This window comes from Ixodes scapularis, unplaced genomic scaffold (assembly GCF_016920785.2).
Source record: "Ixodes scapularis isolate PalLabHiFi unplaced genomic scaffold, ASM1692078v2 PGA_scaffold11__112_contigs__length_91849675, whole genome shotgun sequence".
Lineage (NCBI taxonomy): Eukaryota > Metazoa > Arthropoda > Arachnida > Ixodida > Ixodidae > Ixodes > Ixodes scapularis.
The window spans coordinates 60,891,451-60,916,380 of NW_024609837.1; the positions used below are offsets into that span (position 1 = coordinate 60,891,451).

The 24,930-nt window shown below is 45.2% G+C and overlaps 1 protein-coding gene across 1 annotated transcript in view; it reads right to left on the minus strand.

The window, feature by feature from the left end:
- The window catches only part of LOC8041590 (5'-nucleotidase-like), a 73,739-nt gene extending 50,927 nt beyond the window's left edge, over positions 1-22,812 (minus strand). The window contains exons 1-3 of the mRNA XM_029983167.2: positions 22,573-22,812; positions 18,053-18,190; positions 4,024-4,249 (exon numbers count right to left, since the gene is read on the minus strand). Coding sequence (XP_029839027.2) covers positions 4,024-4,249; positions 18,053-18,190; positions 22,573-22,812 — 604 coding nt within the window. The remainder of the gene's footprint in view (positions 1-4,023; positions 4,250-18,052; positions 18,191-22,572) is intronic.
- Between the last annotated feature and the right edge of the window lie 2,118 nt (positions 22,813-24,930).

Below are 24,930 nucleotides of genomic sequence, written 5' to 3' on the forward strand. Positions count from 1 at the left end.
CCTCCTGTCGGAAGTTCGTTACGAGTGCGACAGTGCGTCCGTCTTGGAGCTCCGTGACGCCTCTTGCGATGCCGATCCCTCTTCCTAGAAGCAACTGGAGGCTGGCTTCCTTCGAGCAAAACGTCGCCGCAGAAAGTCTCATCGACCCCGACGGGTACGAAAACACTTGACTGCGGCGGTAGGTTCACGTGGTTTGCGAGGACTCGTACCGCGGATGACGTCACTTTGGAGTCCTCCTGTGGTGGAGCAGGTTTTCGAAGCGTCAGCCGGTTTTCTCCGAGGTCGATGACGGCGCCATACTCGCAGAGAAAGTCCATTCCGAGGATAACGTCCCTCGAACAGTCTGGCAGAACGACGAACTTGACAGGGCACGTCTCACCGTGGATCTCCTTGCCTATCTGCCTATCTGCCTATCTGCCTTGCCTTGCCTATCTGCCTTGCCTGGCACGCCGCCGTGTGCGCACCAATTTAAGTGCAAATAAATCACTCACTCACTCACTCACTCGACGCGAGCATTGCATCTCCCGACCGGTGTGATGAGGTGCCCTCCGGCGGTTCGTATCTGAGGTCCATCCCACGGCGTCGTGACTTTCCGAAGGCGGCGGGAGAGCCTCCCACTCAAGACTGAGTAGTCTGCTCCAGTGTCCACGAGCGCAGATGCGTCGTGGCCGTCGATGACGACGTTTAGGTTATTGGACACCGTTGCAGGGGCGTGGTTTCGATCTCTGGTAGCGTTCGAGTGGGGGCCCTCCGACGTTCGTGGAGGATCTTGGCGTCGGTCGTCTTCGGCAACTCGACCTCCAGGGGTTGCCGCGCCTAGTTTCCCCGGCGAGGAGCGAGGGGCGACAGGCTTTCACGTCGGGGTCGGTGCATCGGCGAAGCTGGACGTCGTGGCGACGGCGACCGGAGCTCTCGGCGGCACGTAGGCTCGGGGGACTGAGGTCGTCGCAGGTACTCGTCGATCTCCCGAGGGCGTTCACCATAACGGGGTCGCGGGTCGTTCGGGTGGAACCCGCGAAGCCCGAGTCGTCGGTATGGGCATCGGCGGTAGGTGTGGTCCGCTTCCCCGCAATGGAAGCACAGAGGGCGTCGGTCGGGCGTTCGCCACACGTCGGTCTTGCGGGGTGCGCGAGGCTCCGGACAGGCGTACTGGACCTGGTCGTCGTGGTGTCGGTCGTGCTGCGGCGCAGGAGACTGACGTCGGGGCGGCGCGACATAGGTGTGACGAGGAGGAGGCGGTGGCCGTCGAGCCACTGCGGCGTAAGTCAATGTGGGCTCCTCGGGGGCTGCCACGACGACGAGAGCCTCTTTCTGGAAGGTTCTCTGGACTTCTTCCCGCACAACCTCGGCGATGGAGAGTGAGGCCGGGCGTACTGCAGCGGGCCGGAGCTTCTTGAGTTCCTCCTGGACGACTTCACGGATAATTTCACGGATGCCGGGGAGGGTGGTGCCAAGGTCGGATCCGGATGTCGCCAGAGTGGTTACGCCGGGGTGTGGCTGGTAGTGCCTGGCGCGTGCTTGTAGGGCCCGTTCCATATTCGTCGCCTCCATGACAAACCCGTCGACGCTTGTCGGGGGATTGCGAATGAGGCCGCCGAATATCTCACTTTTCACACCTCTCATCAAGTGGTGCAGCTTCTTCTCCTCGGTAGCCTGAGGATCGGCGCGGGCGCTCAGGCGGAGAACATCCTCAACGAAGCTGGTGACGCTCTCATGTAGGTCTTGGGTCCTTGTTCGCAGGAGATCTTCGGCCCTCTCACGTCGGTGTTGGCAGGCAAACGTCTTCTTCAATTCTTGCTTGCACACCTCCCACGACGTCAAAGAAGCCTCGTGGTTTTCCAACCAGTGCCTCGCAGTTCCTTCCATCGAAAAGTAAAGGTTCTGCAAGCAGTGCTCGGCTGACCACCCGTTATGGCGGGCCGCCCGTTCATAGTGTTGCAGCCAGTCCTCGATGTCCTCGTGTGCGTCTCCATGGAACGGCGTCGGAGTTTTGGGTGCGACCGGCAGGTATACGACGGCAGGAGCAGCCGGGGCCTGCGCCTGGTCGGCCATCGTCGTCTTCTTCGGCTTGGGCTTGTCCAGTAGCAAACCGTATTCAGGATCCTCTCCCTTGATGCGCCGGCTGGTCCGAGTTTCGGGTTCCGCGGGGAGTGGTCTTCTCACTGGGCTTGGTACCGGACTTGCACTGCGGGATCTTGGAGGGGAACGCTGCACAGGCATGCGGTACCCCGCACCTCCACCAAAATGTCATGGGTGGTGACCAGAATAACAATAAATAAACAGGAAGAACTAAACGTTTAATGTGGCGAACTTGTGCCAAAACAAAAAGAGAATAGAAAATAATAACAAAGCGTCGCGAGCGTCGAGGTCGGCGAGACAGCAGAGTCGAGCGCTGGGGCGAAACTGACTCGACAAGGTCGCGGGCGGCCTCTTATCTAGAGTGAGTCACTATCTCGAAGATTCGGCGGAGAAGGTTCGAGCGTAGCGCGCTCGGGGCGAGAATGAACAAGCACTTTCTAGAACAACAAAAGCAGGGATAAACGATAGTTATGTCCGCAGCAAGAATAAACGAGAACTTTCTACAAGTCTGTGACCCTGCGCGCGGCAATACTGCACCATCTCACGGCGTTTGCAAGATATGGGAGCGAATCTTCGGCACACTTCCTTTGTATTGAGGCGGCGCAATTTAGACACCTCTCATTTTTTTGCTGGCGGATTGGGAAGGTCTCTACAAAGCAGACTGCCGCAGAACATATACGAGCTAATTCTTAACGTCAGAAACGGCAGATATAGCAGGAAGTACCTTCACTAAACGCCCCACAGACCAAAGCGGAAATGTGTAAGGGCTATAACACATTCCATGGTTGCCAGCCTTTGTCACCATGATCAATCCTATATAATTTAGTTTACATCTACAGTTAATATTAACTCGTCAGTAAACGCATGTTCTCTGTTTGGTACTATTATGTAGGACATTGAGTAAGTTGATCAGAGATCTCTGATATATGGTTAACACTACAGCGCACAAAAGGACAAAGACAGAGAAAAGACAGAGAATGAGAGAACGTGCTAAACAATCGTTTAGCACGTTCTCTCCTTCTTTCTTTTGAGTAATAAATTCAGTTGCGAGTAAGCGCTTGTGTGTCGTGGATGTTTTTGTTCCTCTCTCTTTACCTTTTTTGCGCTGTACATTCAGCACGTCATCAGATAAACTCGCCCAGCTTACCACACTTCTCCGGTTTATCTAGATGTTTTTACTATATTAAACTAATGAGTTTTGAAGATTCCTTTGATAAACGGCAAGAAGTTTGCAAATAAAAAGACAAAAACTTTTTTTCAGACATTTGAAAGTAGTAAGTTGAACGTTGGGAGTGACGATTCACATGTATATTATGATCCTTGGTTTCAATTCAGATATTAATTTTGGGGGCGAGCGAGTATCTTCATCCTCATCCGTTGAAAGAATTTAAGGTGAAGAAACCAAAGACCTAAACAAGCTTTGGGTTTTAGGCAGCACAAAACAGTGAGCCAAATGATTGCATTTGGCGTGGAATTAAGAGCCGCAATAGCCCGAAGATGCCAAGCTCGAGTCTTGCTTGTCCTCATTTGGTCAGAGTTTGGAAACCTTGACCATATTTTGCCAAACAAGTGCCTACGATAAGCTTCATTCATGGTGGTTTGCATGTCTGACCGAAATCACCAAACAAGTGCCACAGTTAGGCATAACGGCTTGTTGTTTACATCACACGGGGTGGTTTGGTCTCAAATCTGGTTGTTTGGCAGTTCTGTTGCGAGCCCCCCAAAAAATCCATACAACCTCAGAAAAAACAAAAAACTAACTAACGCGTTGGACCAATACCGTATTAGGCCAGAGTAAGGCCCCTAGAATCGAAAAAGACCTCTGCCAAGTTAGATACTTTTCGACCGCGTATTTTGAGTCATAACATTCCAAGCATTATTACCTGACAGGATGCTGATACTATTATGACATTAATGTTTTTTCGGCAAAGAGTAAGGTCCCACCTGGACGTGAGAGGTATCTTGTTTGTGGGAGGACAGCGCCGATGATTCCGATCGTTCTTCCCTTCACACTTACTTTAACACTTTTCTTGATCGGTTTGTCTTCAAGAGCAGGCTCCTTGCTAAAATCAGTATTCGTGCCGACAACACTTATTTTTGCTTGTTTCATTCTAACCAGGAAAGGCGCGAGACCTCCAGGTCCGTCATCAAATTCGTGATTTCCAAGGCACTGAAAGAAAAGCGTTCGCCCATAAAACAAAAATGAATGTTTTCGTATATATGTTTAATCGAGTTTATTTACTCTCAGGGCCCAAAACCACTGCGGAGGTTAGCTAATAAACATGGTTAGCTAACACGTTAGCTAATAAAAAAATACAAGAATACAACTCTGAAATGCACAAACATGCATTAATGCCAATGATCAAGGCAAGAAATGCATCAATACAATAATAAAGAAAGCGAAGAAAATACATCATTTTAAGGATGAACTACGAGAAAGAAAATAAATTGACAAGACAAAAGAGCAAGAACACTGCTAAAAAACATTAATAAAAAATTTAATTCCAGTTTTTGTACCAGCGGCGACAGTTATTGATACTATTGGTGCAGGAGCGCGATTCCAATCAATGAATGGGAAAAAATAACTATTGAAAATTGAGGAGCTACAATGGGTGATGTCTACTTTTAGCTGGTGATATCTGCGCGGCCATATGGGAAAATAATGTTCCACGAAGTTCCGGGTTCTCGTGATTACTGTTTGACTCAAGGTTCAGTCTGTGTCATCCCTTCATTGCTGGCAAGGGGTTCATATTGTTTTCTTTTCTTTTTTTTTTTGGTGGAGTGCGCATTGTTTTTCTTGCTGATCTAAGTTAAAATAAAATAGGTACTGATTATTTTGTTAAATTTTGGGGGAGATTGTAGAGTTATTTTTGTGAGTCGGCCTCGAGGGCGTCCATAGTCTACTTTCTTTATTGGAGGGTTTGGCGTTTGGACTATTTAGAGATTGCCCCTTTGTGTTGGGGGTAGCTGATTGTAAGCTATATAAAGAAGCGGACTAAACAAACATGGTCACTCAGTTTAAGACGTCGTCCTGTCCATTTTAGTTTGTTTGGCTTATATGCGCATTTCTCGCCGGACTCAGATTTATTCAATATGGTTAACATTCACCAGCTCGCCAGCTACCTTACTGTATGAACTTTTTAAAACTAAGCATTCTGAATTTATCAACCTTTTTGATTAGGACCTTATTTCACTGCACGACCCTTTGCTCTGTCTTGGATGCCTAAAAATCGAAATTGCAGAAATAATAAATGTAAAGCGAACCTGAATTTTTTATCTTAAAGCAAATTTTATGGCGAACCCATTGTTTGTTTTGGAGCGTCCGGGGATAGATTTTCTAGGGTGCTCCTATTTTACTGGGCGATCGGGATCGAAATGGCCGTGTTCCACGCGTCGTTTTGTATCAGCTCCCACTCCAGATCTTGACTCGGATCCGAGAGAAGTCGCTCCACCGATTTCGGCGGATTCGAACGGGAGCAAGCCTGGCCAGTCCTCCGCGCACACGTGTGACTTCTTTTCTTGCCGGTCATGTCGCCTCAGAAAAATTCGTATTGGCCACTCGCGACGTGCTGCCAGCTTTGCTGCTGCTGCTGCTGCTGCTGCTGCTTGATGACAGTTCGCCGTCAAGTTCCTCCAACAGCAGCAGAGATGGCAGAGAAGGCATTACTGTAATGCAATTACAGTAATTAAGTGTTCTCTTTGTGGTAATGAGTAATCTAATGAATTTCTTTCAGGCAATAATTTCGAAAAATACTTTTTACTTTTGGAGTTACCTTTCCCCAAACTATAAAGTTCGTTTTCGAGCTTTTAAAAGAAATAAGAGTAAAAAACATTTTCCATGATGAAATGTTTTGAAATAGACATCAGGGCAAGTTAAAGGGACGCTGACAGGGTATTTATGCACGCCGAGGTTTTTGGTTGCGTAGTTAATCCCAAATACCTTGTCAAGGCACCAGAACATTTCGTGCGTATCCTTGGCCTTGTTAAGTAAATGTGCTCTTTGTAGTCGCAAAATACGGGAAGCGAGGAAAGCAGGAAAAATGTGAGCATATATCGCCACCCATTTGTTGGGAAAGTACGCATTTTAGGAAGCTCGCGCCATCTCTTTTCTCAAATGGCTAAGCTTCTGCCTAGAAGACATTCAGCCCCCTTGAGTTACAACGCGCAATGACCTGGGCTTTTCGGGTGTTTGCAAACAATACTCCTTGCGAGGAATGACCGGGATTTCGTTTGCAAACAATACTTCTTGCGAGGAATGACCGGGATTTTGTCATCTAGTGAGTGCTCTGAGGAAAATAGGAATAGATTGAGTGCGAGGCGGAATGGAGGTTTCATGTGGCGACTCCTTGGAGGAACGAGCTCCCATGACCCTAATTAACATACTGACAGAAAATATAACTTATTGCAAATCAGAAAGACGGAAACATGACACTTTTTAACTAAGAACCTTCACTATTGAATAAAGAGCGAACCCTGTAAGTCGACTGTCTTTGAGTCACATCTAAAAAAGAACCTATTCATCGCGTTTACCTGTTACGTTGTGCGCGAGCAAAACGACTGTTCAGTATGGTTCACTTTGAGGCGCATAAGGCTGTTGCGATGTAAACAGGAAGACCTAAGGTATGGTACATATACTGCAAATAAAATTAACGCGAATCAGTGCCTCAAGGTATTAAGAAGTAATGACAAAATAATTTCATTAGTTTTGGAAAGCAATGGTAATATAATGTGTTCACTTTTTGTCTGCGGTAAATTGCAATGTAAATTATTCGCATTTTTGCAATTTTTATAAAAAAAGTAATTAGTAATGTTTATTATGAAACTTCTGAAAGTAATTTTGCCATTTCTGTCCAGCAGCAGCGGCTCAAGTAGCAGCGATCCCGAGGATTGCTTGTGTGTCGCGCATGGATTCGACTGCCTCTTCGGACTTCCCGCAGAAGAGGCCAAAAACCTAGACGTACCTGGACACCGTTCACGGGTATTCCGATGAAGAGCCAAGTGAACTACGCGACTGCACTGACGCAGATCGCTTATCGACATACATCTTTCTCATCACGACTAACTTATCTCGTTCGTTTGGACACGGGCTGTTAGCGCCTCAATTGCGAAAACATGTGCTTCGAGATCCGGGACCGCGGAAAGGGGATCCCGGGAAGGGAAATGGTACGAAGGCATCCGCCGATCAGGGAGGTTGTGGTCAAGTCCCACTAGGGATCCGGATGCGGAGCGACTTCGTTCGAATCGCGTGCTCTATCTCGGATCTGGTAAACTGATCCCGGTGCGCTCCAAAACGACCAGGGGAATTCGCCATTAAATTTTTTATGTTTCGCCTGAATCAAAAATATTTAACATTTGTGGACTTTTCAAAATAAGGTGTAGGATAAAGGTAGCTAATATTCAGAACTTTCAAGGCTTCCACAAATCAGCCCTTACGACTTTAAAACATCTCCAAAAAGCGATACTATTTTTCAGCTTTATTTTTCGATTAATAGTAGAGACGGGAGGATAAATTCACTTATAAGCGCACGTTTCAGTTTGTTACAAATCTGGCAATTTTCATTAAAGTGGCATGTACCGAAATATGATGTTTTTATTATACTGGGTGCTTTAGAATTATCTTACAAAAACAACAAGAATGGGGTTTGTGCAGGCGAGTTATACGGTCAGAAAGATATAGTATCCCAGGTGAGAAAGAGCTTCGGGCAGAAAGTTGGCAATTTTCTGGGAGTTTCAGACCTTGCAAAGCCTAAATAAGCCGAAGTAGAGCCAAATGCGACCTTCCTTGGCAAAATCATGGGTATTATGACCCTAATTCGCCAAAGAAGTGCCAGTGTTAGGCTTCACTCCCTGGTAGTTCGGCTGCCATCTGGAATCTTTGGGACCAAATAGCCAAACAAGCGGCAAAGTTCGGCTTCCCCTTCTAACAGTTCGGCTACCATCTGGCAGCTGTGGTCCAAAGTCGCCAAGCAAGTGCCAGAGTTAGGCTTACTGCACAGGAGTTCGGCTATCATCTGGCATCTTTGGGCCCAAATCGCCAAATTACCAAACTTAGGCTTCATTTCCCGATAGTTCAGCTGTCTTGTGGAATCTCTGGGTTTAAATCACCCAACAAGTGGCACAGGTAGGCTTCCGGTGTGAACGGTTCGGTGGCCGTTTGGCACCTTCTGTCCCAAATCACCAACCAAGTGTCAGAGCATAGCGTCCTCTATACTGACAAAGCCTGGCAGATCGCCACGAGACGCGGCCGCCGAAAGTGAAATGGTAGAGCGGCAGACGAGAGGCATGTGACGGGCGCCCCGCTGCGGCGAGACTCCGAAACACATTTGTCCAGAAACAATGGAATGTCCGCTCGTGCTTCTCGCGTTCATCGGGCTACCGCTTCTTCTCTCATTGGGTTTGAAAACCATGTTTCGGGTCCTCGCCGCTGCAAAAGCTGTGCGCTGAATACCGGACTCCCCGAGAAATGCTTTGTACTACCAGGCCCTCGCTCTTCAAATCTGCGACTGGGCACTTTATGGCTCCGTCACCCTAACTGTCAGGATTTGTGATCATAGAGGAGGCTATGGTAAGAGTTAGACTTTACTGTCTAGTAGTGCGGTTAAGGCTTTGTTTTACTCCGACGTTGAGGGCAGGGAACGAAACGTAGCACCTTGAGTGCGCCTTTGATTGGCCAGCGAGCAGGAACTCGACATCTGCGACCATTCAGTATATCTGTGCGCTGCTCTGCACTGCGCTGCACTGCGCTGCACTGCGCTGCGCTGCGCTGCGCTGCGTTTGCTACGGTCGGCGTTAGAGAGTAACCAAGCCTTTAGCATCTGTCATTTTGGGACCTGGATTCTTTAACAAAGGCCAGAATTAAGTAATCGGGGCAGGTCCCGTTGGCGATGGTTTATTTGTGTTTTGAGGTAGGTGACCAAGGAGGTATTGCTGGTACGCGGGTAGTATGCAACTGAATTAAGCAAACATGACATTTAATTCTGCTCCCTACTCTGCATTTTACTTTGGGTGCATTTCGACGTCTCAAGTACAAATATAGGCCGAATGTTTTGCCGCAGCTGGAGCAGACAACGGTAATTTCGCAAACGCGGGTTGCGGCAGTTTATTATACTCGCGCGTAGGTACACACACCGATATCCGGACGCGCCGTGAGACTGGTTTGGCATTACCGCAGTTGCTGCCATTGAGGGAGCGTTGCGCGAGACTGATGTGCGCACGCCTCCTCAACACTTGCCATTAGTTGGCGAAGCGTTGAAACAGGGAAGTGGAGATCTGGGCGTGTCTTGCATAGAGATTGATAACTGGGTGATTTCAGATAAGATCGACCAAAGGGTGGCTGGTCGACATTTTTAAATCAACTGATGTTTTTATATTACATTGTCTAGTGTCTGGTATAAACGAATCCACACTTAGTTTTGACCAGAAAAAAAATTTGGAGACAAGAAAAATCGTAAGGCAGGGAGAGGTGGACAGTTGCAATAACGCGCACTGATGGAGGGGGCAAGTTTGAAAGTGAATAATTAAAACAATAAAATTAGGCGAATTTTAAAACTTTTTACAAACAAACTATGGGTACAACTTGCTTGTATTATAAAGTAATAATATTTATTAAAAATTTATTTAGTTTTCTAAAAATTGCCAAACATTCCTGCTCGAACGACAAATGGCAAACTTTGGAAATCTGTATCTCATGAAATAATTTAATCATTATTACATAACTTGCAGACATTATTTTACTAATATATGGCTATTATTGAAAAAATAAATAAGATATCTCAGTGACACAATAGTTACAATATATTTAGGCAAACATGGGAAAAAAATCAAACAAAGAAAAATTCCAATGCGAATAAAAAAAACACCACCTTCGATTTTTTTTAAATTTGGGTACCCTGTTATACTCTATTTCGGAATTTATTTCTATTAAAAACATGTTGCATCATTGCACTGTGAAAGAAGAAACAACTCCCCAAAGTAGGGTCCTTTTTCAAAGCCTACACTTAGCGGTGTCCTATACAAGAAGTGACTCTGAGTTCCAGTTTCATGAAACTTGCACAAATCTTTTATATACATTTATTCAGATGAGGTCATTGATAAAAAGAGCGATCGGTCACACAGTAAAAGGGAGGAGAAACTATATACAGCATTTTACATAAGCGTACAAAGTGGTATCATATTAGAGACTAATGATTTGAGAAAAGATGATGCAGTGTGAAGTTGTACCTTCCGGTATATTTTACATCTAGAGTAAAATAAATAACTTTACTTCCACACACAAAAACAAAGATATAATAGTAAGATATTTAGGTTGGCTGTGTATTTACGATTACAAACAATTTCAGGTGACGGATGCCATAGTGCCTAACTGGAGCAGCTTCGATGCTCTCGGTGTATGAATGAATCGTGGCAAGCCGATATATTTTATCCTGCTCGAGGATAACATTTTGGGATTTTTTTTATAGTGAACAGATAAAAATTATTCGTAACCACCAACAAAAACAGTAGGTTAAATACCCCGTGAAGAAAAATGTGATAAATAAGATGTCCCTGCATTCAAAATGAGCAGTCCTTGGGAAATCAAATTCGGCACTTTACGCTAAGGTTTTTCTCGCTGTACCCATTTAATAAAGTTGCTTCCAAGCAGATCCGACTGTCCGTGCTACATATACGTCACAGGTCCCTTCTGTTGATGACTTGCTGAGCCGCCGCGCGTGCCAAGACTGAATGCCAGGGAAGGCGCGCACCGTCAGCCACTCTTCTTTTTTTTGTTCACGATACCGAACAACCTCATTTTCGTCCAGATATACAAGATGCACGCCTTTCAGTTTCTTTGATAGAACGCTCACCATTGTCCTGGCCGTCTGAATTGCGCTTACTGAACGTTCTCTCAGGTTGTTCAGCGTGGCCTGGTGCTTCACGAGTCCGCCAACTCCGTCACATGCATTTTTCCCATGTCCAGATGCAGAAAATAACCACTGGGCTTGTGGGCAATCGCCCTTTGCAAATTGGTGAAGCTGGTAGCGATTCTTGAAATGACTGGCGGCGCCGTCACTTACGTACGTCACGTACGAGTATACCGCAACGTTGTCTTCAACCCACTCCTTCACTTTTTCTAGAGCCAAGCAAGCGTGAGCGGCGTCGTGACACAGGTCCTCACTGATGATGGCAAAGCTGATTGTAGATTTTCTTGTCGTCACTACACATGTAAATATCGAAACTTTTTTTTTTCCAGTGATATGCTTGCACTTCGTCAGGAAGCACGATGGTCCAGTTTTCAGCAAGGTCAAAATGAAAGACAATGCCCCCGCGTTGCATGCACTGTTTTTCATCGTAGATCGCTTTACCTTGCGTTTGCCGGATATGGTTGTGAAGTACCCAACTTCCAACCGTCACTTGGATGACTTTTAGGAAAGTCTCAGGTTCCAAAGTGTTTTTCACAAGGTCGCCGGACTCCCATGTTGCAAGCACAATCTCTTCATCCTCCGGGATATCAAGTTCCTGGAGTGTAAGAAACTGGCCTTTTGGGCAGTGATCACAGTCTCCTTGAAGGCACAGTTCTGTTGCTGGGTCGCACAGAAATGCCGAGTTCATTTCACCAGTGTTGAATGTTGAGCCTGTAACGTTCTCTAGAGCGGCAATACAAAGATAATATTTGGCGCAGCGCACACAAACGCACACTTCCTGGTGTGGAATACATTGGACCCATCTAGGGCGCAACGAATAAAATTTCGTTAGCCCAACGCCGGAATCGGGATGCTTGTCTTTGTATATACGGAAGGCCTCTCGTATTGAGCGTGTCATGAAGCGCTTTGGCACGAACGTTTTCTCTCCGTTGAGCATGACAGAGATGACGTCCTTCTGGTTGGGACTTTGGCGCGAACATTGTAGCTCGTCTTTCGTGAAGTACTCTAGGGCAGCAGACAGGTTCTCAGGGCTCACCTTGCACCTCGTGTAAGGATCCGGCTCATACCACACGCCATGCTTTTCCTTGAGTTTTCGGGATTTACTGATGAGGTACATTGAGGCCTGTGGAATCATCTTTTGAACCTCATTCTTCGTCAGTGTTGACGGCAGGAGTGTAAGCAGTTGACAACGTTCCCGGAGAGAGGTGGCGGTTTCAAAGGCCTGCCGAAAGTTGTCCACCCACTCAGTGCATGTGGAGCATGTTGGTTCAGACGACCCCGATGGTGCGTCCCTGTCGTACGCAATACGTAGCCTTGAGCGTATATTCTTGACAGCAACCTGCTCCAGTTCTGTCTGCTTTCTCTTGACATAGGCAGGCCTGTCCCGACTTCTTACGACGCTTGGTTGTCTCAGCGGCGACACATCTGTAGGTAGTATGCTGCGATTTAGATCTTCAATTGCTTCTTCAGCTGGCACAAATATGTCAGGGCACTGCTCTGAGCTTCGCATCGAGATCTCCTTAGTGATGTGCATGAAGCAATGGTAGCACAGGTAGTCCGTCGCACTCACTTTGGAGGAACAGTCAGGCGGAAGAATTTGCTTCAACGAGTTTAGGTCCAACTCGCCAACACTTCGAAAATTCGGCTGCTTTGGTATAGTCTTTTTGTGTTTGCAAAAGTAATCTGCACAAAACACTCGTTCGGAGCTCCAGGACGTCTTCATAATGTATACATAAATAATAGAAATTAAACCCCAACTGATGGCATATAATTGCCAAGTGAAAGAACTACTGGGTGCACAAGTGACAAGTCCGAGGCTGAGGAGCTCACTCACTGCAAACGTACATTTGAAAAGAGAGGTCACAACTGAGGCTGTCGGCAAAGCTTGATCCACGTCAAAGGAAGAAAGAGGGAAAGTCTCCAGTCAAAAAATTGTGGTCAGCGGCCTTCGAAAAAGACTTTCCGGAATCGCACTGTCGTCCCTCCACGAGCTGATATGAAAGCACCCGAGCTTCTACCACGTGGTTCATGACACAGCCTGAGCCATGTCGGCGACCGGTTCGCGAGGGGTTGGCGGTGGGGTTACGTTGATGGTCACTCGGATTAGCCCTTGCTGTACTGAGCTACCGCCTGCAGTGCCTTATCGCCGGCTGGTGTCAACAACGAGAACACAAACACCCTGTCTACACCAAAACTACAAGCGTTCACCGCACACGCGTCGCCGCCGCTTTTAAGCTTTTGTGAAATTGCTTTCTTCTGCCGCGGAGAACCCCCTTATCTTAACTACGCGCCTCAAATCCTTCCAGGCGGGCGTACACAATATCAAGCGTTTCGAGAAATGCCCGTGGAGTAGAACTATGGGAAAATTCGGAGCCCGCGATGTCGATATCGTCGCCGTTGTGTTCGTACGCCGTCGCGTACTGCAGTCCCCCGTTGGGGGAGGGGGGGGGGGGGCGGTCTTACTACGATAACATGGCGACAGCGTTTACACTCTATGTATTTACGCGAGGCTCGAGTATTTGGGGATAATGCTGCCGGTTGGTGTGCCCCTTTGTGCCTGATATTATCGCCCGTGACGCCAGCGAGTGAGATGGCGACAGGCATGACTGCTCAGTAAACAGGCGTCGGCGGCCATGTTTTGCTGGTTGAAGCGAACCCCCTTGTCCTTGACAGCGAGCGGGGAAATGCGAAAAAGAGATTGTATCGGCCGTTTTGCCAGAACTAGCGACGAGTGTCGTCTGCGGTTTCCGGCAACTATTTTGCCATAATCGTGAGCTTAGCGAGGAAATGATTTTTGCTAGCCACAGAACACTACCACGCAGAAAGGGAATGCTTGAACATGTTTTTGTTCTGGATATATATCAGGGATATATATGAGAGAGAGAGAGAGAGAGAGATGAAGGTAGAGCGGAAGAGGGAATAGCATATAGTGTCGCAGGAGAATAAAGTAAACAAAGTTCCTAGTGGCCGATGGCTGCATGATCTTTTCTCGGATCACTAGTCCGTAATATGATACCTCTTTGTACACAGTAGTTTCTCCTTAATTTAAGTGTGTGAACGATTACTTTAGTTATCATTGGCCTCATCTGAATAAAAATATATAAAAGATGTGTGTTGGTTTCATGAAACTGGAACTCAGAGTCAGTTCTTGTATAAAACACTGCTAAGTGTAGGCTTTGAAAAAGGACCCTACTTTGGGGAGTTGTATCTTCTTTCTCAATAAAATGATGCAACATGTTTTTAATGGAAATGAAAGCCGAAACAGAGTATAACAGGTTACCTAAATTTAAAAAAAAATCGAGGGTGGTGTTTTTTTTTTTTTTTTTATTTGCATCGGAATTTTTCTTTGTTTGATTTTTTTTCCATGTTTGACTAAATATATCCTAACTATTGTATCACACAGATACCTTAGTTATTTTTTAAATATTAGCTATATATTAGTAGAATAATATCTGCAAATTATATCATAATGATTAAATTATTTCATGAGATACAGACCTCCAAAGTTTGCCATTTCTCGTTCGAGCAGGCATGTTTGTCAATTTTTAGAAAAATAAATAAATTTTAAATAAATATGATTACTTTGTATTACAAGCAAGCTATACCCATAGTTTGCGCCTAAAACGTATTAGAGTTCTCCTGATGTTATCGCTTTAGTTATTCACTCTCAAACGTGCCCCCTCCATCAGTGCGCGTTAATGCAACTGTCCACCACCTCATGCATTACGATTTTTCCTGTCCCCAAGTATTTTTTCTAGTCAAAACTAAGTTTGGATTCGTTCATACCAGACACTAGACAATAACATATAAAAACATCAGTTGATTTGAAAATGTCGACTAGCCATCCTTTGGTCGATCTTATCTGAAATCACCCAACTGTCAAAGCCTGACGATAGCAAGAGCAGAAGCGGCCGTAGCTTTGCAGTACCGCGCCCGCTTCACACTAGGGGGTACATTTCAGCGCACAGCTGTTTTAGGTAAAATCCTGGTGGAGAGTCGAGACTGTGTCTTTTAGTGCTCACTTGAAGCATTTGACAACACCAGCCCGGCACTTCTTGCTCTCACAATCTTTCACGCCCTCCCCCCCCCCCCCCCCCCCCCCCCCAAACTACAACTCCCTACGACCTCGCCTTTTGTTAAGACTCCCCACCTGATTGTGCTCCTCCATGTGGTTATGAATGAGCGTGACGACCGCTTTAAACAATCAGAAGGTTGGAGGGAAACGCATGACTTCTCTCCGTAGGACGCGTAGGGAAAAACGCTTGGACGAACATTTGTCATGGGACTCGCTCTGACGCGCTGATATGATCACTGGGGCCCCAGTCTTCGCCGCCTGCGAAGTTATGGAGATAGCAAAGGGGCCACGTAGGTTCGGTTTCCGAAATGGACAACTCAGTGTTCTGCAGCTTTTTTTGCGGTCGCGGTCGCCGTTTTTCGTCGTAAACAGCCGAAATACGTTCGTGCCAACTTTTCGGTAATGGCCGCTTTCTTCGTTGCAGTCCATTGAAGCGTGCTGTGTTTGTTAGACTTGGTTCCATAAAAAGACTGCTCTTCGGCGACAGCTAGACTTTCGCTAAATATGGGAGACCTCCTTCTTTCTCGATCTTTTGTTTGTGTTGCTCTGCGCTGCCTGAGCCAGATTATCCATCCATTAGAAATTACATGGTATTATATTGCTCTTTTATTAGTAAGTACACTTCAAGCATGCTTCTGATAGTAGTCCTGCTTTATCATAATCCCCTTAGTTAATCTTGTTTGATTTACGAATTTCGCTTGGCATGAAAGCCTTGTCGATTATTTTTAATAATTTTCTTTTCGTTTTGCAGAGAAGTTCGACTTTTGAAAATGTGTCGAGAATAAGCTGTGTGGAATTATAGTGGTTTAATCAACTTCTGGGAGCGATCAAAGACAATTTTGTTTGTTCATGTGTTATTCGCACGATACTGCGCCAATACTAGGCCGGTGGCGGAACGACGGCGCGAAAATACTGGCACGACACTGCCATGTATGGCCGTATTGCCTGGAAACGGAGATGATGACATCTGACCGTCGTGTTTCAAATGATTATTTAATTTAATTTCATTCTCGAGCGCGTGGAAGGGCAGTTTTGTAGCACACCAGAAAAATGCCAAACTTCGGTAAGCCTCTCGGCTTTCTTAGTCACTTTTGGCACATTTTCGGCACTCCAGTAGCTAGACAGAGAAAAGCCAAATTTCGGCACGCCCCGAATTCCTAAATTAATATTTACTTTGGCAGTTATGACTGAATTATGACACTTACTTAGGCACTCCTGTGGCAGGCCAGAGGAAAGTGAAATGTTGGCATGTACGAAATCTCAAAATTAGGTCTTACTTTCACAGTTATGGCTCACTTATGGCACTTACTTTGGCACTCCCGTGGCGGACCCGAGAAAAGCCAAACTTTGGCATGCCCTGGTATTGCCCAACTAGGGCTACACTTCAGAAATATACTTTGGCACTGATAAGCGCCATAGAACAAAGCATATCTGGGACCAAGTTAGGCCCTCAGATTTGCCACACGTTTGCCCCAGTTGGGTGTTTCTCTGGCGTGCTACCTGATGTAGGGTTCGGATCGTCGGCATGTCTGATAATTACCCGCAATATGTTAAATAACTTTCTAGACATTGAAAATAAATATGATTTCATTTAAAATTATGCTTAGCATCATTGAAAAAAACAAAATCTTAATAGGTGAAATATAAACAATGTGGAACACGTGAGAAACGCGGTGGTTTCAAAAGTTAGCAGTTGTGAAACAAGCACAAGCATTGCACCTGCTGCACCGGTGACAACGTAAGAGAACCGCCATGCTTCTCCACGAGCTTTATCAAAATCTTTCTGAAAATATTTGACTCAGTGCTTTTTAATGACGTCCAGCAAGTTTCTATCCTCTTGGTTGGTACGTTACGTTTAGTTTCATTTACACACTTAACTAACAAAGTTGCTTTACTTATTCCTATGGTGACGATTAGCCCCCGATATCATGCGTCATTTTCTGTATAACTCACCTTAACAGATAGCATTTGTATAGCTTTGACGGCTTTGTAAAAACAAGCTACAAAACTTACACATTCCTATTGTGCGATTGTATTTTTATAACCTCATCAAAAAATAAAATGCATAAAGCAGATGCGGTTTTCGAGTGTTGTCTTACTGATTTCATACATTCCTTAATGTTTAGATAATGCATAGCTATATCACCACACTTTATTGTGAGACCAAACGTGGGACATATTCTAAAATATTGTATTTATTATTCTAAATGCAAACATAGTTCTGCATAACAAAGATAAAGCACGAATAAATGTATTGCTAAAGTGTGAAGACGTTAATACCCAACATTGTAATCGTTTTACGCTCATATATAAATAAACGTTCAAAAATATGAATGAATAGGCGAGCACTGCATCGTCTAATGTTTAAAAAAGTTGAGAAATGCATTAATGTCAAAGGAGAGAAAAGATAATATCTAGCTGCTTTTTTCGACTGATATCGTTCATATAATATGCGTCAAGAAGGGGATAGAAAACCGATAGGCCGGAGTACGAAACCAAAGAATACGTACAAAAATATTCATTATGGTCCAAAGAAATACTTATTGTACTGTCTTAATTTCTATTTAAGGTCCAAAGTTTGCGTGATACTTAAGCATCGATTGTGGAGTAAACGCACAAATAGGCATGCTGCGGGCAATTAAGACAATTAATCTAGTAATGCCATCATAATTGCTGTGATATATTCCTCTCAACTCTTAACAATTCATGCCTGAGTCAAGACAGACCCACTACATACAGTATTGCGTTGCGCTGCACGAGGTAATATCATGCTTGCGGCTTTTAATCTCCTAATTGAGAAAAACAAACAAATTTAATTTTTAATATATATATATATATATATATTACTGTAAGCGAACGCAAAAAACGGCTGACACACAATCTTTTGCAAGGCTAATTTGAGATGTGCAAGAATTAAAATGTATTTTTTTTTATTTCTTAACGCGATCCTTTTTGGCTCTTGAATGAAAATATACTTGCTACACTCATCTTTACTTACCACGTAACTGTAGTTCATGGCCGCCATTATTGTAGAAACCATTTCGTTCTTCAGAATTGTATAGTAGGCAGTGCCCTGGTAGAAATCTCCTGAGTTCATGAACAAGGCACCGGGGTGTTTCTCCTTGAGTTGTTTTACCTGTAGACAGATTAACAAAATGCTCCAGATTAACCCAGCTACAGTGATAAACTATGGCGATGAGAAGACTTTTTTTTTATTTGTTGTATACCGGGTTTTTCAGCGAAGATTGTCAAAACTCGTTCAAAATAATCCGTTAAGTAAAACAAACACACTTTACGTGAAACAATGCCATCAACGGCGATTGGTTTGATAGAATAAACAAATGTTTAAAAAATAAAAAAAAATTCAAAAACGATGGTTTCAAAATTAAATTTTTTTATTTGCTTCATTTTAATCCCAATTTTTTCAATAAACTTCTCAAGCTGTGCACTCCGGCCCAGTGGCCTGCTAGAGAGTATTACGTAAGAATAGAACTGTCAAAATGAACGCCCCCTTGAGATCATGCACGAGGGAGAAGCAGCGCTCAGTAATCCAATTTGCGGGTACAGAGAGCGAAAAACCTACGGATATCCATCGCAAAATATAGAAGCACTGTAGTTACGCCCTTACGCCACTTCGACAGGTGCGCGACTAGCGCAAGAAACTCCCAACCTACTGGCACGTCTCGCTCCGGCAGGGCTAACACTTCGATGACGGCTCATTCAGTACCATACGTTCGATTACTTTTGCATGACAAGTGGCTTGTCACCATCAATAAAATTACAAAAAAATCAAACATCAGAAGTGATAGGTGCATGTCATCATTCTCGATATTCTGCAGTGCCATAAAGTATCCGCCAGGTGCGTGCCAAGCAACATTACGCCAAAGATTAGGGAGCGCCATGTGGATGAGTGCGAGACGCTGCTCCAACGCTATGAAGCTGAGGGAGATCTGTTTTCACGCATTGTTACAGGGGACGACTCTTGAATCAGCTATGCACCGCCAGATATAAAGCCCGCATGAAAAGAGCGGCTGCATACTTCGTCACCAAGATTTCAATAAAGTTCCGAATGGTTCCGTCGTACGGCAAGTTTATGTTCACCGCCTTCTGCGATCATAAGTACTAATGGTCATACATTTGATTTGAAAGGTGTTCAACGTCAGCAGAACATTGCATTGTGGACTGCACGAGAACCGCTTCAACTTCGTGGTGGACTCACAACTTAAGTTGTGAGTACGCCACTTCTTTGTCTATTTCTTTGTCCCATTTTTCTTCGGCACTTCCGTCCAACGATGTATGAACTAGCCCATCTTTCAATCTGAATACATTTTATTCCTTCTGCAACGGGTTCTTTTGCGTGTACTAAGAATAATCCATATCAGGGGACTCGGATGTCACTCTTACTGCGACCTCAGATTGCCGGGATCGGCACCACTCCCATGGCATCCGTCGGGGAAACTATCATCCGAATGTCTTTAGAGGCTTCTTGCCTTACCCGGACATGCAAAACGGATTTGGAAATTTTTAGATCGAAAGTGTAGAAGCAAGTGGAAAGGAACCGAGACTGTATCAGTATTTGGGATCCCAAACAAGTCTTTTTGCAAGAGAAGCTGGGAAGGCGTACAAGGAAGATCTGCGACTGGCTTGCCAAACCCTGGAGTTCATGTGGGCACAACTAAGAGTTTCTTTGCCAAAGAAGAAAAAGCAAGTGTACCGTCTCCCAAAAAGGTTCTCGTCTTGGGAAGAGTGCAGGCCCCCAGGAAAATTACCGATGTCCTCGAACTTGGACCGAAGTTCAGCCTCCAGCCCACTTCAATACCCATCGCGAAGCTCTGCCTGGCGAGAACCCTCGCGGTCAAAACAACATCAACTCAAGCTCCTCACGGCTGATAAGAGGAAGGGATTCGTAGTCCTTCCAGAGGGGCTCCTTTGTGAAAGGTCCCACACTGCCATCATCAAAAACTCCAAACAAATGCACAAGATCTCTCTCAGCGAAGTCAAGGCGTCGGCCAAGGCCGAATGTGATAGCCTGCAGCTCAGCCAGCTTGTGAAGATACAAGCTGCCAAAAAACTCACCATAGGTGTGTTTTGTTGTGCCAAGACCCACAAAGAAAACTGCCCGTTTAGGACAACAGTAACAGAAAGATACGTGGTAGAAAAAAGGGAGGAGTTCCTAAGGGGGGATTTCCTAAGTAGGAAGTTTTCGGGTCTTGATTTGCACGACCCATTTTTCGAGGAATTCAGAGGCATTCATTGATCGTCTGGTGACGAGCAACAGGACTTCGGCAGAGGCTTTTTTTATGGACGTGGAGGACCTTTTTTCATTCCACTCAGCATGATAAGCTTTACCCAGCGGTGAGAAAGTTCATTGAATAAAATGATAATATCAGCTTAGAAATTCAAGCGCTGTAGGTGAGGAATTCTTCATCGAGCTGCTTGAGTGCTATCTCAAATCTACCTTCGTGTATTTTAGGGATAGTTTTTACGCTCAAAGGTGAGGGATTTGTATCGGCTAATCTAAGGCGCCTGTAAACTACGATATTTTTTTAGCTCAGTATTATAAGGCAATAAGCAATGGACATTGTACGGATGGGGAACTTCACAATTTGTTGTTATGTAGAAGATAACTTGGTGCTCGATGCGAAGTCTGTTAAAGTTGACATAGTAATAAACAAAGATGTACAAACTGTACCCCCTCTAATTCACATGGCGTTCACTCATAAAACCATGACAACGGCAAGGCTGCAGCTTTTAAATTTAAGCCTTTACCTCAGAAGTGACAATGTGGGCTGGAATTTTCAACCGCGAACAAAGAAAGGGGTCCAGCTGTTCACTTCTGCTCATTCTAAACTTGTAAAAAGGGGCAGAGTGTCGTGCCTAATGAGTGCCTCGCTGGCAGAGTCTTGCCACCATGTCGCGGAAGAGAGCTTTTGGGGGGAGGTGAACTGTCTTAAGCGAGGAGGATACGCCGATCAGTTTTTTTAGGCGAGGTAGCGGATACCCTTGTTTCTAAGCTGAAAAAAGAGAGGACACAATGGCTCTAGCTAGGAAAAAACGAGACCGGCGATAATCCCGTACATTCATAATCTCGAATGACGAAAGTAATCCCTGCAGAAGGGGAACAAGGGGGACAAAAGACAAACATAAATCTCCAAACACAGCTAGGTGACTGGTGAGCGACCGAAAAAATCCGCCTGGTCCGGGTATCGAACCCGGGACCTCTCCATTACAAGTGGAGCGCTCTACCAACTGAGCTAACCAGGGGTCAGACGTCAGTAGAGCAAACGGGTTTTATCCGCTGCCACCAGTCGAACACCAACAGGGTGGAGCTTGCAATTTTAAGGTTATAATTATAATGCAATTAAATGCAAAGGTGCAAGCGAGCTGGACAAGAATGACTTTCGTCATTCTTGTCCCGCTCGCTTGTACCTTTGCATTTAATTGCATTATAATTCATAATCTGTTCCACAATTGAAAAAAGATATGGCATCATACTTTGAGGTGCTGCTATTCCTTTCTGCAACAAATAATCGGTTTAGTATAAGTTCAAATATAAATAAACAATATGTGCCAAGCTGTGCCACAAGGAGGACACAAGCGGTTCGTAGACTTTGCCGTATCTGTGGTGTACGACATTCCCATGAGTTGTGGAAAATCATATGTCGGGCACACGGGTATATGTATTAAAGAGAGGGCAAGAGAACAGGCATGGTCATTAAGACAGCCCCCATCGGGCACTATGGCAGTGCACTGCGATAGGTGCCTATTCAACCCTGAACTAAGAAGAACAATTCTCGACAGTTACGAAGACAAAACCGCCCGATAAGTTTCTAAGGCATTGTGCATTAGGCAGCAAGGATAGGGCACGTGTGTTAGTTCCCTGTCAACACACCGGAGAGATAAAGAGCGTCTCTTTCTATGCGAGCAGCGAAATAGGCAATATTAAATGTATGTGTGTGTGTGTGTTTTTTTAAAATAAACCTTTAGTTGGGAGTATGCCACATCTTTGTCTTCGTATTCGTCCCTGTTTCTTTGGCGCTTTCGTCCTACAACTTCAAGTTTGCTATGAGGTCAAAACGCAGTGATTTGTTGACCTCTGGTGTGTTGCCGCAGAACCACAATGCGCGATCTCATACCGCACCCGCCATGATTGAAAAACGTCGTCTGTACGTTTTGTGGGTGTTCGGATCCGCCATTTTCAAAGGACCTAGCACCGAGTGACTTTCGTTTGTTCAGGCTCCTCAAAGCATTTATCGGCGGTATGTTGTTTTGTACAGAGGAGGAGCAAAAACCGGCGTGCATCGTGTCTTCGGTGTCACGAGTAAAGATTTCATATTCAATAAAATTTCAGAACAAACTAAGTACCATTACATGATACTTTATCAAAATGCAATAAAAAGACGGGACACGTTTCTAGAAAGAAGTAACTACGTCGTTACTTTGTTAAAGAACAAAAATACTAGATCAGAGTAACCCGCGCCTGAAAAGAGTGACGTACATGGCTGGATAGAGCCATACCTTTGCCACAATCCTTGCGACTCCACCAACACATTTTGATTCATTCTTTTGCTTCTCCGAGCATTGTCCCCCATGCTTGTTGGTCTCTTCAATGTGCGAGTGAACGTCGTTTGTGTGCAGAATCGTAAGTTCAAATGGCTCGTTGTCCGAACCTAACGTCACGCTCACATTCCACGCCAGGAGAATTGCGAACAACCGCCATTTCTTTAGAACGGCAAGCTTCTCAGCAGCCTCCTGCATAGAGAAAACAAGGGAAAGAGTTTGTGATATCCTACAAAGCAACTCTTAAAAAAATGATCTATTTCGCAGTATATTGGAGGAGGTGGTTATATCAAGAAGCCGGGCACTTGCAATTACATATGATCAGTAAGTATAGCTCCAGTATCTGCATCCTCTTGCTCAATTATATAAGGAAGCGAACGGACAAAGGACACGTTTACATTAATTTATTTACGGTGCCTTCAAAACATCTCCGACTTGTCTTTTTAGCGTCCTATTCCGACCTTGCATCTAAAAGTAGTCCCGAAGTGGCAATAAATGACGCCACGGAAGCCGGAACGGCTTACTGTCGTATGTTGCAATTATTAATGCCCAAAGACTGAAACACCCTAAAACATTATTTCCCAAAAACCGAAAGACCCTAAGAATATATTTTTAATAAATCTTTTGGAAAAAAACTAATTGGAGTATGGTACAATTCAGCAAATTTATTGGCTTACCACGACCTTAAAAAATTACTTTGAAAGCGACAGCATGTTACAACTTTAATCATAAAAGAACGTACACCTTGACAAAAGAACGATACCTCTTTGGGTATATGCAAAAATATCATGATCTACACTGCCTCCAAAGCAGTAGGTTAGTCTTAGCTGGTTTCGCTAGACAGTTAAATGACATTTAACTAGCTCAAAGTTTTCTTCAGGTTGAGGTTCCAGTGCACGTTCACAAATTTGCGCACACGTTCACACGTGAGCTGGTACGCTCAGTTTATTACGTACGTCTTCAAATCGAGACTAGCTCCATTCACAAGTGGCAGACGACGGGGGAATGTGCAAAAGCTGACACGCCAGGGATGCGAATGGTTGATTAGTACAGGGTCATTGCCACCAGGTGGACGGTTACAGATGCATACTCTCAGAGTGCATCATTGGACCAAAAATTAGAGATGTCCTATATTCTGCGCCATTTGAGAGCAATTTTCCTAAGTTAAGCGAAAGGTTTTCCCCTTGCTGGGAGATCAAGTCAAATCTCTCCGCAATATCAGCTTAATCCAAATGCTTATATTTGTGTTTTGGGCATATCAAGTTTGTATTCACATAGATGGATCGCAAAAAAAACTTCGCTCCTGCTGATAATATCGGTTACTCGAACCTCTTCTTCGCGTGTCAAAGCGCTTGCCGACAACCTCCTGATCACTTTTATTTTTGTGGAATGCAGAATTTCAGGGACGTCCAACGGCGAGGCTTGGTCAGAGTCCGTGCCATTTATTTGCATATTTATTTATTTGATCACTACTAAAGAACCCGCAGAAGGAATACATAGATGGGGGTATCATATGAAGCATGTAAACAATATAACGCATACAATCAGTGTACAACAAAAATAACATAAACATTTCAATTATGTAATGATGCATATGGCAAAGTAAATGGGCGTCACAGGCTCCAAACAGCTTCGCAAAGCTTTCCAGAATTTATCTTCAAAAACAGCATGCGAAACTGATTCGTGCACCTTCCCATTATCCAGGACAACGGTCTCCGGCAGTCTTCTATTCCAGAGCAAGCTGGGAAGCAAGAGGGAAACACCACTCTATCTTGTTGTGCTGAATAACTTAAAAGTCATGAAAGACCGAAACAAAACAAGACTACTTCCTATTATTTGAAACCCTCAGATCTCTAGACGCTGTTTTAGCGTTGGGGCTGATAAGTTAAAGAAAAAAACCAGAGAACGCGAGTGTCGGTGTTGGCGCGGCTTCTCAACTCCTGGCTGACGGAGATCCCCTGGACTGTCGACTGGAGAGCGAGCTGCAGCCGAAGAGGCAGTGGCGTACCAACTTGTCTGAGTGGGGGGCAAACCACATCCCACACCCTCCCCCCCAAGGTTGGGGGGTGGTGCCCGTGGTAACTCTTGGGCGCCGACGGACAGTGCTTGCCTTGCCCAGTGCGGCTGTTTCAGGGGGGGGGGGGGGGGGCAAAACACATGCCTCGCCCCCCCATTCTGAGAACTGGAGGGGGGGGGGGCAAGCGCCCCCCTTGCCCCCCCCCCCCTGCCGTTTGGTGCGCCCATGCGAAGAGGCATTTGCCTCATTAACCCCCGCTTCTGTGACACCGTCAGAATCACGGCCGGCGACGCCATCAC